Source organism: Diadema antillarum, unplaced genomic scaffold (genome assembly GCF_040938485.1).
Source record: "Diadema antillarum isolate AM-2024a unplaced genomic scaffold, OU_Dant_1.0 seq00001473_RagTag, whole genome shotgun sequence".
Lineage (NCBI taxonomy): Eukaryota > Metazoa > Echinodermata > Echinoidea > Diadematoida > Diadematidae > Diadema > Diadema antillarum.
The window spans coordinates 394,532-408,924 of record NW_027272212.1 but is presented as its reverse complement, the minus strand read 5'-3'; the positions used below and the strand labels follow the sequence as shown (position 1 = coordinate 408,924).

At 36.8% G+C, this 14,393-nt stretch overlaps 1 protein-coding gene across 1 annotated transcript in view; it reads right to left on the bottom strand.

The window, feature by feature from the left end:
- Nucleotides 1–2,217: 2,217 nt before the first annotated feature.
- The window catches only part of LOC139709827 (uncharacterized), a 106,665-nt gene continuing 94,489 nt past the window's right edge, over nt 2,218–14,393 (bottom strand). Inside the window, exons 37-46 of the mRNA XM_071621787.1 lie at nt 13,904–14,110; nt 11,891–12,024; nt 10,522–10,682; nt 8,861–9,045; nt 7,352–7,510; nt 5,786–5,950; nt 5,212–5,268; nt 3,947–4,160; nt 3,200–3,354; nt 2,218–2,418 (exon numbers count right to left, since the gene is read on the bottom strand). Coding sequence (XP_071477888.1) covers nt 2,318–2,418; nt 3,200–3,354; nt 3,947–4,160; nt 5,212–5,268; nt 5,786–5,950; nt 7,352–7,510; nt 8,861–9,045; nt 10,522–10,682; nt 11,891–12,024; nt 13,904–14,110 — 1,538 coding nt within the window. The 3' untranslated portion in view covers nt 2,218–2,317. The remainder of the gene's footprint in view (nt 2,419–3,199; nt 3,355–3,946; nt 4,161–5,211; nt 5,269–5,785; nt 5,951–7,351; nt 7,511–8,860; nt 9,046–10,521; nt 10,683–11,890; nt 12,025–13,903; nt 14,111–14,393) is intronic.

The following is a 14,393-nucleotide window of genomic DNA, read 5'->3' as shown; positions in this document are numbered from 1 at the left end:
TATGATGCAACACAATTATAGCACCAAGTCATGCTGATTAAAAAAAAAAAGCCATATGAACACCAAACTATATTGTCATCATGCTACAGAGCTCTTAATGAGTACTATGACAAATGTGTCTTTTTTTTATCAGCGATCTCAAGCTTGACATGAAGGTAAATAGATTGTAGATAAATCTATTTTATCACATGTCATGACATCAAATAAATTTTTCTTCTAGCTGCAGTAGTTAAGCTGTACTCATCATTCCAGTTTTAAAATGAGGCATACTTTACAAGCATGATCAGACTTGGATGTCAAACATATATATATTTATCATATATACATAAATTGGCATCAAATTTATGAATCAGATCTTCCTTCTATATATACATGGCAGAAATCAGAATATTCTTGCATTTTAAAACAAAGTGAAACAAAAAATGAATGCATACTCTTGTTAAACACATCATTTTTATGTATTATTGCAGTGACAATGGAATGTACATGAATTTGAACTCTATTCAATAAGTATACAATTGCCATCATTCTCTCGGGACGAGAGAGTAAGAGCTTATGGTTCCAATTACAAAAGACCACCCTTAATTATAATGACTGAGTCCTAAAATACTATGCTAATACAATGCATGGGCCTTCACCTTACATCAAAATGTGCTTAAATATAACTGGCAAGCCCATACTCTGTGATTTGTTTACATGCATCGCAGACGAATTCTGACATTGCTTGGAATGGAAAATGTTGGATCTAGTAAACTTTAATTGTAATAGGGATTGATGTGAGCAATTATGAATTCATAACAGCACAGTTCAAACATGGCTAAAAACTGGGCTCAGTGAATTGGGTGCACTGCATAAAGCTGGATCTGTTCAGCAGCATATCTTAAGCATAAAACATTCCTTCATATACACAGATTTCATGACGGCTAAAAATGGTATTCAGTGCCCCTAGCTACATTTTACAAAACTGACCATTCTTCCTCAGTCGTGATGCAATATCTCTTTGAAAATCTTACAAACATGATGTGTTTCATATAAAGTAACATCTCCTTCTGTTTACGGAGGTTAAATAAGTGTTTTGAAAATGTTACACCATGATATTAACACTTTACAGCGGTGCTCTCGTTTGATACCAAAGTTCCAATAAAATTAAGGCAGTTTCATCACGATACAAAAAAATGGAAGAATATATGTAGTGCTATCACAATACAGTTTGCATGGCTATTGCAAAGCTTATGGGTATCAGTAGTTGACACTTCATTGACGAGAAATCAAACAAATCATCAGGTTTTTTTTTACACACAAACAGACATCACTTTCTACTCCCACATTGATTATACTGACACACCTCCCTAACTGAGTTCTCAATGTTCACATGGAAGTCAGAAGTTAGCACGTAAACGTAAAGGAATCATACTGACTTTAAAAAAAAAAAAAAGAAGAAAAAAATAGATATATTGCTACCATATGTGATGTTGATGTACTGTAGCAAGATAATCATTATTTTCTTGTCAAAATCCTAAAGAAATATATATATATATTGTAGAAAATGTTGACCATCAATGTACAGTTTGACATGGAATCCACTTAAAATCTAATAAGTATCAAACACGAATAAACTGTAAATGATGAGGAGAAAATTAAGAGAACTTTCAGCATTTTCTTATAAATTTATTTACCTGTAAACATTATTCCAATTGAAAAGAAACTGACTCACATATTTCAATACATATCTAATAAAGATCACTGACTTTCAAAATTCAGCTAATTGTTGAGGTCAATTTCTTTGAAACAAAAGTAAAGATTTATCATACAATGTCAACTCATTGTTCAACTGACATAAGAGAAATGATAAAAGATATCAGCAAAAGCACTTGTTTCAACTATCACATTGGTAAAAAAAAAAAAAAAACTTTCTTGTTCTTAAAAATTGATTTACATGCCCTTGTCATCCTCAAAATGAAGTAATAAGAAATGTTTCAAACCTGCAATTAATGTACTGCACATATTTACTTAGTCAGTCAAGGAGGACCTACAAAAACAATCTAAAAGTCCAATCTACTCCCCCAAAATGACAGCAATTCAAATCTACTTGTGTGTGATACAGGATGGCAAGACGTAAAAGTGTCTACAAACAAAATCTGGCGCAAAGTCATCAGCGACACGTTAAAAAAACAACAACAACAACAACAAACAAATCCATAACCACAACTTTCATGTACATTGTACTTGCATAGATGGATGTCTTTGAGACAAAGATGAGATACATTGTGGAGCAAATCGTTGTTGATCCAATCTAGGACCAAAGTTTTCCACAGCTTCACAAATCCTGAAATGAGGTCTGGACTAGCCCGAATTCCTGGTCCTGTTTTGGATCCTCTATGGACTCGTATAGGGCATTGCTGAAACTGTTTCGCTTAACTGGAGGGATGTGGGGTAGAAAGGCAGAATTCAGTTCACAAGGATACATAGAGACAGAGAGAGAAAGCGATAAAACAAAGATGGGAAAAGTGTATGTGAGTTCTTTAAAGGGCAGTTAGCAAGGTATGATAGAACATAAAGTCTTTTTTTTCACAGTTTGGATCTTAAAGGATGATAGTCTTGCTTCATTTACCAGTTCCTTTTCCTTTCTTCCTTTGAATGTTGTGTGCATTGTCTGCCTTGTCAGCTTAAAGGATAAGTTCACCCAAATATTTGTGAGAATTGAGAGAATGTAGCAATAGCAGTGGAACACATCAGTAAAAATTTGAGAAAATTTGCGATGATCTGTTCAAAAGCTATGAACTTTTAAAGTTTCAGTGCCACCATGGCTGGATGAGAAGACTACTACAGCTTATGGCATCACTGCAGAAAAAAAAAATAGAAAAAAGGTATAAACAGAATTCAACACATTTTCATACCTCCAATAAAATGAAAACGCACTTGACTTTCATACATCTTTTAGAAAGCAGGGGGAACAATATTACCCTTAACATGTGTCAGTAACAAGTGAAGGGGATGGTACTTTTTGAAAGATATGAAATCTTGTGGAATTCTCTTTATATATTAATGACACCTCTACTGCTCTGTCACTGTTTACTTGATGTTAATCTGTTAGTTAAAGCCACAATAAATATGGTGTGGAACCACACTTTAAGAGGGTCATTAAGTTTTAGATCAAACATTTGACGGGGTCGGAAGAAGGGGGGGGGCACACCCATACCTTGTAAGTGGTCCTCTGGTTCTAGGGTGACACGCTCCAAGTCAAAATCATCCGTCTCGCGGAACTGATGGTACCTGCCATCTGCGATATCGTCGTCGCTATCATAGTCCTCGGGAGACGAGAGGGTGATGTTGGTCAGCTTCATCATGGGAATCCTTTCAATGTTTGAGCGGAAAGAGAAGAAAGTCGTGAAGTGATATGGCACTATAGTAAAACTGGAATGTTCCAGGTGTGTTCTCTTAGACTTTAGTCATTTTTTGCATATGCGAACATTTCATTGTATATCCCTAATTTGTTGGAGATGAAATAAATCAACTTGAAATCAACAACTTGAACAGCTTATTAGACCTTGGTCGAAGAATATCTGGTGCTTAACTCTACATTGCATCGGAAAAAAGTATTGAAAAATTTGCCATGTAAATGACTTGCAGAGTTATTAACTGAATGAGGTTTTTTTTTACTCCTCGTGATAATGTAAATCGTAAAGAACATGGATTAAAACCGTGCAAGTAATGCCGGCCAAAGAATTTGAATTTTAGAGCTAAATTGATGATTTTGTCTGTTTGAGTTCCCAACAAAAGCTACATGTACATGCTATTCCTGTCATCATTTGGGCATAAATTTTCATTCAAAAAGAAAATGATTTAAAGTGACAACAATTCTGAAATTTACTTTATATTCCCCGCATTCATACACAAACTCCAGCATGCAGTTGCACCATCAATTAACGTCATTCATCGCTCTTACTGTCTTGAATTTCTGCGCCAGACAACAACAATGACGGCTATGATGGCTGCCAAGACCAGGACCCCAAACAAGATGCCAATGATCAATCCCATGCTGCCCCCTTTCCGTTTCTGGGCTCCCTTTTTGCCGGGAATAGTCTTGCCCGTCATTGTATCTGTGGGGACGGGCTTGGTTGTCTTGGCGACACTGGCTGATGGCTGGGTGGCAGTGGTAGCTGTGGGCAGTTACCAATCAAGAACACATGATTCTATCCTTAAAACATGAAGAGCTAGACTTGATGATTTTTATGATATATGGAAATCTATCATTGGAATCAAACCTTGTTCAGTTGTTAATGTAGGGCTAGATTAAAGGTGCATGGTCCCGGTTTTTTTGTCAAATGCGTACGCAGGAGTACAGCGCAAGTTTCCTAGAGAGACCTACACTATCGACTCCTCTTTAGCGCTTACGCTGTGGCCCACTTCCCTGTGTCCAAAGAAGTCAGATTCACTGTATTCAGTGGTCTGATCACAGTTTGGCTCATGATTTGGCTGAGGGGGATGACCACTTTAGCAAACTTCTTTTGTGATGTCATAAAAACAAGCACATACGCACGCACCCTGGCATTACTGCAGACTGTGCGATGCGCAGAGAAGACAACGAAGGCAACGTTACTTAGCAAAACCTACGCACTTTACTCTTGATGACAGCTCAACTTTAGTAATCTTTGTATCAATGCTAACAGTGATCGGCAGTATCATCAACAGCGCCTTCTACACTACCGGGACTATGCACCTTTAAGTCTCTTCTTTGCTCTTCTATTTCCCACAATTTGCATCAAATGGGTGCAGACATGAGTAAATATATATCATATCATATCTTAAAATGATTATATATATTTATTAATCTACTTATTTTTTCACGAACTATAACGAAGCAAGCTTCTAGTTATGAAAGGTATATAGACAGATATATAGATAGATGAATAGATATAAATATATATAGATGGATAGATAGATAGATACAGCAGACAGATAAATAGAAAGAAAGAAAGAAAGATAGATAGATAGATAGATAGATAGATAGATAGAGATGGGGGAGATAAAGCAAGAAAAAGAAGAGACGTAGCTTGTTTAAACAGCATATTTCTGAAGGAGCGACACTTGCTTAAGTGAGGTGTCAGCTAGAGGCTGGATCATTTACTGTATCACATAATGACAATGTATCTAACACTTGTTTCCTTTATTGACAAAGAAAAAAATTAAACAAAATAAAAAATAACTCACCTTGAGTTGTGGTTCCAGTGGCCAATGTTGACAATGTGGACACTATGTCGGCTGGGTCTGATTGACAAAAAGAAAGGGTAGAACATCACAATTTGACTAATTCGCCCTTATCATTCCCTTTAATACTAAATTTGTATTGCATACATTTCCTTCCCTTCCTTTAATTTCTTTGTTTCCTCTTCTTTTTCTTGTATTTACTTTTCCATGTGTGGACGTGAGGCGCAGTCTACCAATAATGACTGATTGCCATCATACTAACTGAAAGTGAGACAGATTTCAGGAAATGTTTATGCAAAGATGCAAAGTTTAATTTTTGACAACTTTGACTGCATCCATGCACAACTTCTAGGCTTGGATAATTCTGACTGTTGGTCTGGAGAATCATGGTGGAGTAATCAACAGCTAAACATTTCACCATGTTCCCTACCCTTTAAACAGGAACAACTTACACATGACCTTTGAACTCATCACATTTGTTGTTGCTGTTGTTATCGCACATAAAGCTAAACCTTTGCCTTCAGCACACATACACACTCACAAACATACACACACAAAACACAAGAATACAACTTACCCATGCAATCCGATGACGATGTTGACCCTTCACGTGCTGTCGTAGTGTTCACTCGACATGGCGAACAGCCTCTCTGCCCGCGCCGATTTTGGTACGTTCCAACAGCACAAGCTAAGCAGCCTGGTTCCAGCCCAAGGTATGAATATGTACCTGGCTGGCACATATCTTCACGCAGTCATACAAAGATAAGGATAAGACAGTTTAAGAGTTCAAGTCCAAGTCTAAATTTATTTCATTTTTCCACAGTAATATTATATTTAACGGTAAATCTCACTTTCTTCAGTGACAGAAATGATACATGTACATTTGTACAGAGAAAACAACAATAATTTGTCTGTTGAGAATGAGAAGGGCGTTAAGTTTTCTCGAACACTCTGGGTTTAGTGGCAACTTAACGCCCTTATCATTCTTAACTGACAAATTGTAAACTTACAGTAATGATGCATTGCAATGGGAGCTAAGGTAACGAAAGTGAAATAATTGTCAATATGCACTGTGTGGAAAAAACTCTGCTCTGCTCTGTGGCAAAACGATCTCTCTGAATTTTTTTATTTTTTTTCTAACGTTTGCTGCAACCAATATCTGTTTTGTAGTCATCAAATGTGTGATTCATTATTGTTTTCTTCATTAATTCACCAATAGCCAAAACATCTTACCCTGGGGCTTTAATTCACATCAGCTTGTGATACATGAGACATGATATTTTGATCACATTATGCAGAGACTCCAACCCCCCAAGAATCTCTCAACTCTTCATGTGCCATGTTCACACACCTGACTCAGTTGACGGCGTGCCAAGTAAGTTCTCACATTCTACTCAAACGCACAAACCCGCCAAAACCGACAGATAAATCACCAAATGGCATGTATTCTGCTCAAACGCACAAAGTTCGCCCAAACGAATCTAGAAAACGTTTCTCGGGATTCCATTCCTATCACATGTAGCCTGCTTGCATTTAATGTGGTGATTGCCCATTGAGTGGTGTTCCCGACTGGACTTACGAGTAAATTCTAAGTTACTATCACTGTTTTGCGTGAAAAGTCATACATCTACAATTATGTAGCTTCTCGCTGTTAGAAAGAAAAGCAATCATAGATTTGTCATACGATTTACATCAAAGCAAAGCTTGAGAAATTTAAAACTCAAGCAGAATGGGAGGAGATTTTCAGAAAATGGCCTCAAAGTTAGACTCGTAGGAGCTCTCCCGCCATAAGGCAGAGAGCCAGTCTTTGCATATGGTAACATCTACAGTTCAAATACAGGTGCAAGAGTACGTCCATATTCTATACGCACGTCAACTGAATAATTCATCAAAAATAAATAGTGAAATAAATTTTAAGCAGAACTAATGTAAAAACTACAGGAAATGGGAGACTTTCTTTTCACTTTATGCATGCCAGTTTGTAGTCCCAAAATATGAATGATTTTTTTTTCTTTCACAAGAGAGCATAAACAAGCCAAGTTATGCAATATCATGTTTTTACACAAGATTTGAAAACTTGGGTGAGTCTTTTTCAGGAGTGCATCCACTGTTGTTGCCTTGCTTATTGCTGATGGAGCATTACCTTGGCACTGGTCAGCCGAGAAGGCGCCCGACGCTCTGGTTGAATTGCCAGCTCCACAGAGTTTACACTTGGTCTGAGCAGGCAGATGCTGGTACGACCCCTTGCTGCACGGCCTGCAGTTCAGTGGGTCGGTCTGGTAGGTCCCCGGAGGGCAGCTCACTTTGTGCAAGTGGGAGGAGATTGGCAGAGTTGCCAATTTGTACATTTTTCATGATATTTAGTATGTTTTTGTTATATCCAAAGAGTAAGAAAATATGCTTTTTGAACAAAATTCCTATATATTTTTCATAATTTCATTTAATACGATTGGCACATGCATTTTTTTTGTTTAAAAAAAATCATGATTTTTGTGTTTTAAGACAATTATTTTTTAAACATACTTAGTTTTTTTTATCTGAGCGCAAGTATGAAATGTTGTTTGTTTCTGTTTTTGTCTTTGCTCTTTCTGGCTGTTTTTTGTTTTTTGTTGTTTTCGTTGTTGGTGGTGGTGTTTTTGCTTTGTTTTGTTTTGTTTCTGTTTTTTGCAGTTTCTAGCTGTTTGTTGTTTTTTGCTGTTTGTTGCTGTTGGTGGTGTGGTGGTGGTGTTTCTGCTTTGCTTTGTTTCATTTTGTTTGTTTTGTTTTGTTTTTGCTCTGCAGTGCTTTACAGTTTGAATTGTGGGAGGAGGTAATAAGTGTCTAGTCTTAGATCTCAGGCCTCGGGCTGGGACTGGTATCACTTCTTAGCTATGTGTAAGTGTACACATGTACATCTAAGGCAGATATGAACTTTCTGTGATTGCAACTCATCTCATCCACTAACAAATATGTGTTCATAATCAATACAGGACCAACTCTCCTTGAGACTATACTATTTGTATAGGATTTCCAGTACTAACACCTACACTGTAGATTAAAGGGTCTGGGGCCGTCACAATTAATGAGTAATTAGTGTCCAAGTATTCAATATCTTTTTGATTGCCTGCAAAATTACCCCCCCCCCCCCCTCAAAAAAAAAAAAAAATTAAAATTAACGTAAAATCATGCAATGCAAATCATATGATCATGTACCATGGCAGAATCCTCAATAGATAGAGCACAATTTTCAGCATTTATTGGCTCATAGCAAAGACAGTACGAATATCTCTGTTTACACTGCACGAGGATAATGATCTCGCACCAGCGGACATGCAACTTAAACCTTTTTCAAGCAATCCCTAAAAATTATCCTCAATCACTTAGTCTGTTCAATGGTACAATTTGATCTTTTTGCTCCTTTGTTCCATATTGAAGACAAATGCTCAATACTGATCTGATAAAGATCACCTTTGCACATGTCGTAAGTAATACTGATATGGTAATGAACAAGAACTAGAATAGATAATGATGATTGTTCATAAATGTTTCATTGTCTAAACAATGATTATTAATATTTTTGACAGCAACATCAACAATCACACATTAATATAGTGATATGAATCTTTGTGACTTGCAATAGGGGGGGGGGGGGGGGGGGCTTTCTGCCACTTACAACACATCAAGCCGACAGATATCATCTGAGGATTGCACATAGGCTCGAAGCCGCTCAGACCGGACCTGCTGGGATCGAGAATCGCCGTCAGGTTGGGGAGGGAGAGCGACACGTTTTCCTCACTCCACAAATTGGCGACGCTCGAGGTAAAGCTGCTGAAGAACGCTGGGGGTGTTGAGTCCGTCCTACAACGAAAGAAAAAGCAAATCCCATGAGCTTGACATGTTTCATCGTTGAGTCTATCATCGTCGGAAGAGGCCCTTGTTTGCTGATCTGGAATCCTTGTCACTTCAGAAAAGATGAATTTTTAATGAAGACACATTCACTGTTAAAGGACTACTAAATCAGGGAAAGTTTGAGGAATATTGGACAATTTGCTCAAAAATTAGGAGTTTTTAAAGTATTGGTGTCATCATCACTGGATAGGACGACTACTGCACTTTATGATGTCATTATGAGCAAAAATATAAAGAAAATATAAGGAGCATTCAACAAAAGTTCATTTGTCATAAAAAGTGTACATTCCATTGACTTATTACTAACATAATATGATAAGGGTGAAGATATTCTCCCTGCTTTCTGAAAGAGTTAAGGCAGGCTCTCTTTCATCATGCTAGAGAATTGAATAAATATTGCATTTTCTTTATATTTCATTCATTGTTGTCCATAGTGACGTTTTCAAATTTAGAGTCTCCTTATCCAGAGATGATAACTTTTAAATGGATTTCTGGTTTTCCTCCAAATTTTACTGATGTGTTCTACAGATATTGTTGCTTTCACTAAATCCACATTTATATTTGGGCTTTGGTTTCCTTTTAACAATGAGAGATACAATGTCAAGAGATTGCTAGTGAGTGTACCAGAATAAATCCAGAAAACTTATGACCACAAGTATGTTGGTAAATCACCGAGTCATAGCGTAGCATCAAATTCTGAAATAATCATCTCTGTAACGAGAGTGTAACGTAGTATTACTTTCACAGTACTCCAGATTGAGTCACATATGAAACATTTAGTACTTGCATCTAATCGAAACACATTTTCTTCATCACTGTGCCAAAGAAAAACAAAATCAAGTTGATGGAAGCATCCTCCATTTCACAGGATTGAAAGAAAAAATGAAAATATGAATGTATGAAAAATCACTCAAGCCACTGCCAAAACAGTGCCATTACATAACTCATCCTTGCATCGTGACATCTGACTAATTCATACAAGACTGCCAAGTATGTACGAAATCAGGATATTGAATGGACAAAAGACATCCATGCACACAGATCAGTGAAATAATGCCAAATACTTTGAGACATTTATGACACGTTATCTTCAAGTCTGAATTTAGAAGATAAATTTCCACCTCCCTAGTCAGACTAGTTCTCTGTCTTGTACTTCTCCTTTCTGTGAACTGTTGTATGGTAGTACACTCACAATACCAATCCAGACAAGACAAGATATAGGCCTACAGACAACCTGCAGAAGTTATCCCCCCCCCCCCCCAAAAAAAAAAAAAAAAAGGAGAAGATTTTGCCTTCATTACCATGGGCATAGAGAAATTTTTGAAAAGGGCAAAACCCAAAATACAGACACACAGACATAGACACAGACATAGACACACACACACACATTCACACAAACAAACAGACATAAGGAACCCTACATACCTCCTTGTTGTCATGGTGACAGAGACTGAGACCTCTGATAGGTCAGAATCGATGCTCCTTCTTTTTCTGCGCCTTGATGGGCCCTCATCAGGGTCTGGGGGACAGACCACCATGGTGTCCGACAATTGACACCTATTCGTCGAATCATTCAGGCACAGTTTCTGTTTGGATGACAATAAAAAGATTCACATGACGATGAGCACAGCTACCATCTCTGACACGTGCGACGACCCTGTCAAAAAGCTCTTTCGCAGATCTCGTAAATATAAATGCAAATATTTTAAAAATGTTGAATGGGATGATGGTGACCAAGGAGTAAGCACACAATAGCTTTAGGCACTAGTGCTCTCTGATCATATGCATGCATGAATATCAAATTTGATATTTTTCTAAAGTGTAATATTCTATTATCCTTTCAGAAGAAACTTCTGCCTGTTTAAGTTGGCAAAACTGGATTTATCTAGTATCAGAAATTCTTTACCACTTTGGTGAATTTTTTTTTTCAATAAAAAAGAGAAAAGCAATGAAGCATTGAAGAGCTTGGAATTGGAGAATTGGAAATGTAATCAAACCCAAGAAATGTATGTTTAATGACTTTATCAGGCTTTTATTGTGTTAGTTCACATATGATCCACACATAAAAGAGATATGAAATCCAAATATGTATGCTTGAGGGCCCAAATGCAGCATCATTAGTAAAACACAATGACGAATTTTGGTTTGTGGAAAATCCAAAAATATTGAAAAGTTATGCATTGTTCTAGTGCAGCCATTGCTGAATGAGAAGACTGGAAAGGAAAATATAAAGAAAATTGAACTTTTTTCACTTTGCTAGTATAATGAAAGAGTACTAGACTTACCCTTTCAGAAAGCAGGGGGAATGATATTTCCCTTGACATATGTCAGTAATAAGTCCAGGAATGTGTACTTTTCATATGATATGATATTTTGTGGGATTTTCTTTATATTTTCTTTACATCGTATTACATAATATGTGATGTCATGATCTGTAGTAGTCGTCTGATCCAGCGGTCTCATCACGAAATGCCAAAAATAAATAACTTTTGAATGGATTGCCCGATTTTCCTCAAACTTTCACAGATGTGTTCTAATAATATTGCTGCATTCTCTCAATTCACATGTATATTTGGGGTTAATTCCCATTTTTAATCCCTCTTGTATCACCATGACTTTCCAAGTTGGACAGAGGCACATTGCTACACATGTGAGTGGGTATGCTTTAAAATTTACAACTACATTAATTATGGACAGGTTACAGAATGCTGATGAAAAAAAAAATCAAGTGAGGTTATTAAAAGTTAAGAGGTGCCTGTGGTCACATACATGGCTAAAGAAACACAGCACTCACAAACAGGTTGCTTGTCCTGAAGAGAGCCATGAACCTTTGGCCGATTTCGTCCCTTACAAGAGAGCAGTTTCTTGCGTTCGTGATGAAAGCAAATTGACCATTCAGGGCCCATATCATGCCGTTTGTCACCAACGCTGCGCCAGACGGGTGACAGATAGAAAGGATGCTGGTAAAAACCACTCAAACCATTGTTGAATTTACAACTGCTAATGTGAAGCTCCACAAACACATCACTGGCATTTAAGCACACCTTCAAACTCAGTACATGAGAAAACACACACACACACACACAAATATATAGTTGCAAGTAGCAATGTAATCCATGACTGGGCGTTTTAGATTTAGTAGAATTATAAACAATACAAAAAAGTTAGAGAAGCTCACATCATTTAGCTTTTCACTGACATTGCTATCCTGCCACCATTGAGATTACCAAAGATACATGTGGAGAATTTTTCTGAATAAATGTACAAGTGAAAACTTCACAGGCACAATTAGCTTTTCATGCTTGCCCAATTTAAATTAATGTTGCTCGTTTTTGTGGAAGAGAATATTTTCGTGTAAAATTTAGTATCTCCAAAATATTTGAGTCCTTTTATGCTCAGGCAACATTCAATATAGAAGGTATACTACATTTTTCATTCAAAAAATCAAAATTTGAGAAACACCTGACATTTCATTTACACCATTCTACTACTGTGATATCATATATTGTTAGGGAGTTTCTATGTAAACAGGGAAGCACATGGAATTAACCAAAACACTAAAAATATTGAAATGTAGGAAGGATTCTGATTTTCTTATAATCATTATTGAGGTTTTCATCAATATTGCTTCAGTTGCTGCGTGCAGCACTGAAGCACCTCCTCAATTCCCTCTTCCGCTTCCCTTGTTTAGCATGAAGGCATTCTCTTTTTTTCTTTCCTTCCATTCTTTCCATTTATTTTGTCAAGTTGTGTCATGTTGTTTTGTTTCTCCTGTTTTGTTCTGTCCTGTCTTAAATTATTTTTGTATTAAGTATTTGCATATAAGTATTTCATACGAACTCTTTTGAGTGTTTCACAGTATATAAGCATGCTTTTAAGTGGACCTCTCAATTCATTTTTTTTTTCCTCAACTGAAGCATAACTTAGTATTTTTGCTAGTATGCATATATGTCTTCATCTGTTTCATATATCTTTTGCACAGTCAAATTTTGCACAGTCAAACTTTTGTTTGGCTGTAGCTCGTCACATATTTTCACACTTACTGTAGCCCCTCTGTTAGACTGCAATATTTTTCTTCGAGGAATATCTCATATTAATATTGCCATGGGAACTATTATTATATTGTGTTTTTGTCGTTTCTTGTGTTTGTGATGTAGTGTGTTTTTGTTAGGCAGCTCACCACAAGCCCTGCTTTTTGAGGTTCTGCCTTCCTTGTACAACTTTATGCATGCAATTTACAACATGAAAAAGATGGAAAATAAATGTTTTACAAACTTGAACTTGAATGTATAAGCTTATTCAATTCTATTCTATTCGATTCAAGTTTATTTCCATAAATTCTGTTAAAAAACATGTAGCAGACAGACAATCAATCAAAATAACAAACCAAGATTATTTCAGGTAAGTACATAGTCATAATTAAAAAGTGTGTGATTCGTCATGATAACAATTTGAGTAATGGTGGTGGTAATCAGTAGGCCATTGGCCTTTTGAGGCTGATCCCATTAACAAATTTACAAAACAAATTTACAATGTTGAAGCTATACATCATTATATCATTGTTTGCAAATCACATTAAAAAAAAGAAGAAGAAAGATTTGCACTGAATAAGGACAAGGAAAGAGCATCCAAAAGAAAAGGACCCAGACATACCAAAAACAACTTTCAGGAAGTGGGGCAAATGGGCAAAATTATATTATGATGTAACTCCTGATTTATTCTGTGTTATATTTTGTTGGAAAAACAAAGAGAGAAAATTAATGAATTGAATTGAATGAATTGAACAATGCCGTGAAATGTCACTCACTCTGGGTACAGACAGGTAGATACGGATTCTCGTCGCCGATGGCACTGTGATTCCACTCGCCGCTTGTCTCGCACTGGTAGGTGATGGGGGTGGGGTCGCCGCTCGCGAAGATGAAACCCTGCTGACAAGAGAGGGTGCACTTCGTACCAGAGGGGTTGCAGGTGAGGTCGGCATTTGGGGGTGGCTCCAGGGCGGGGCACTCGTGCGCTGCATTCGTAGAAGTGCACAGAGACATCTATCAAAACATTCTCTTTTATCAGAATTTGTTATTTCAAAAAATAGAAATAAAAAAGGTTGTGATGCATCTCCTATATGCTCTAATCTCATAAAGGGGTAGCCACATCTCATTTGTATTGTATCAATATCAGCAGATACTGAATATCTTTATGTACATGATTAATTTATGTCTCAAGAATTCTGTTCTCTATGATCTAAGGATGCACTCAACTGAAAAAAAACAAACAAACCAACAAGCATTGTTTTTAGTTGG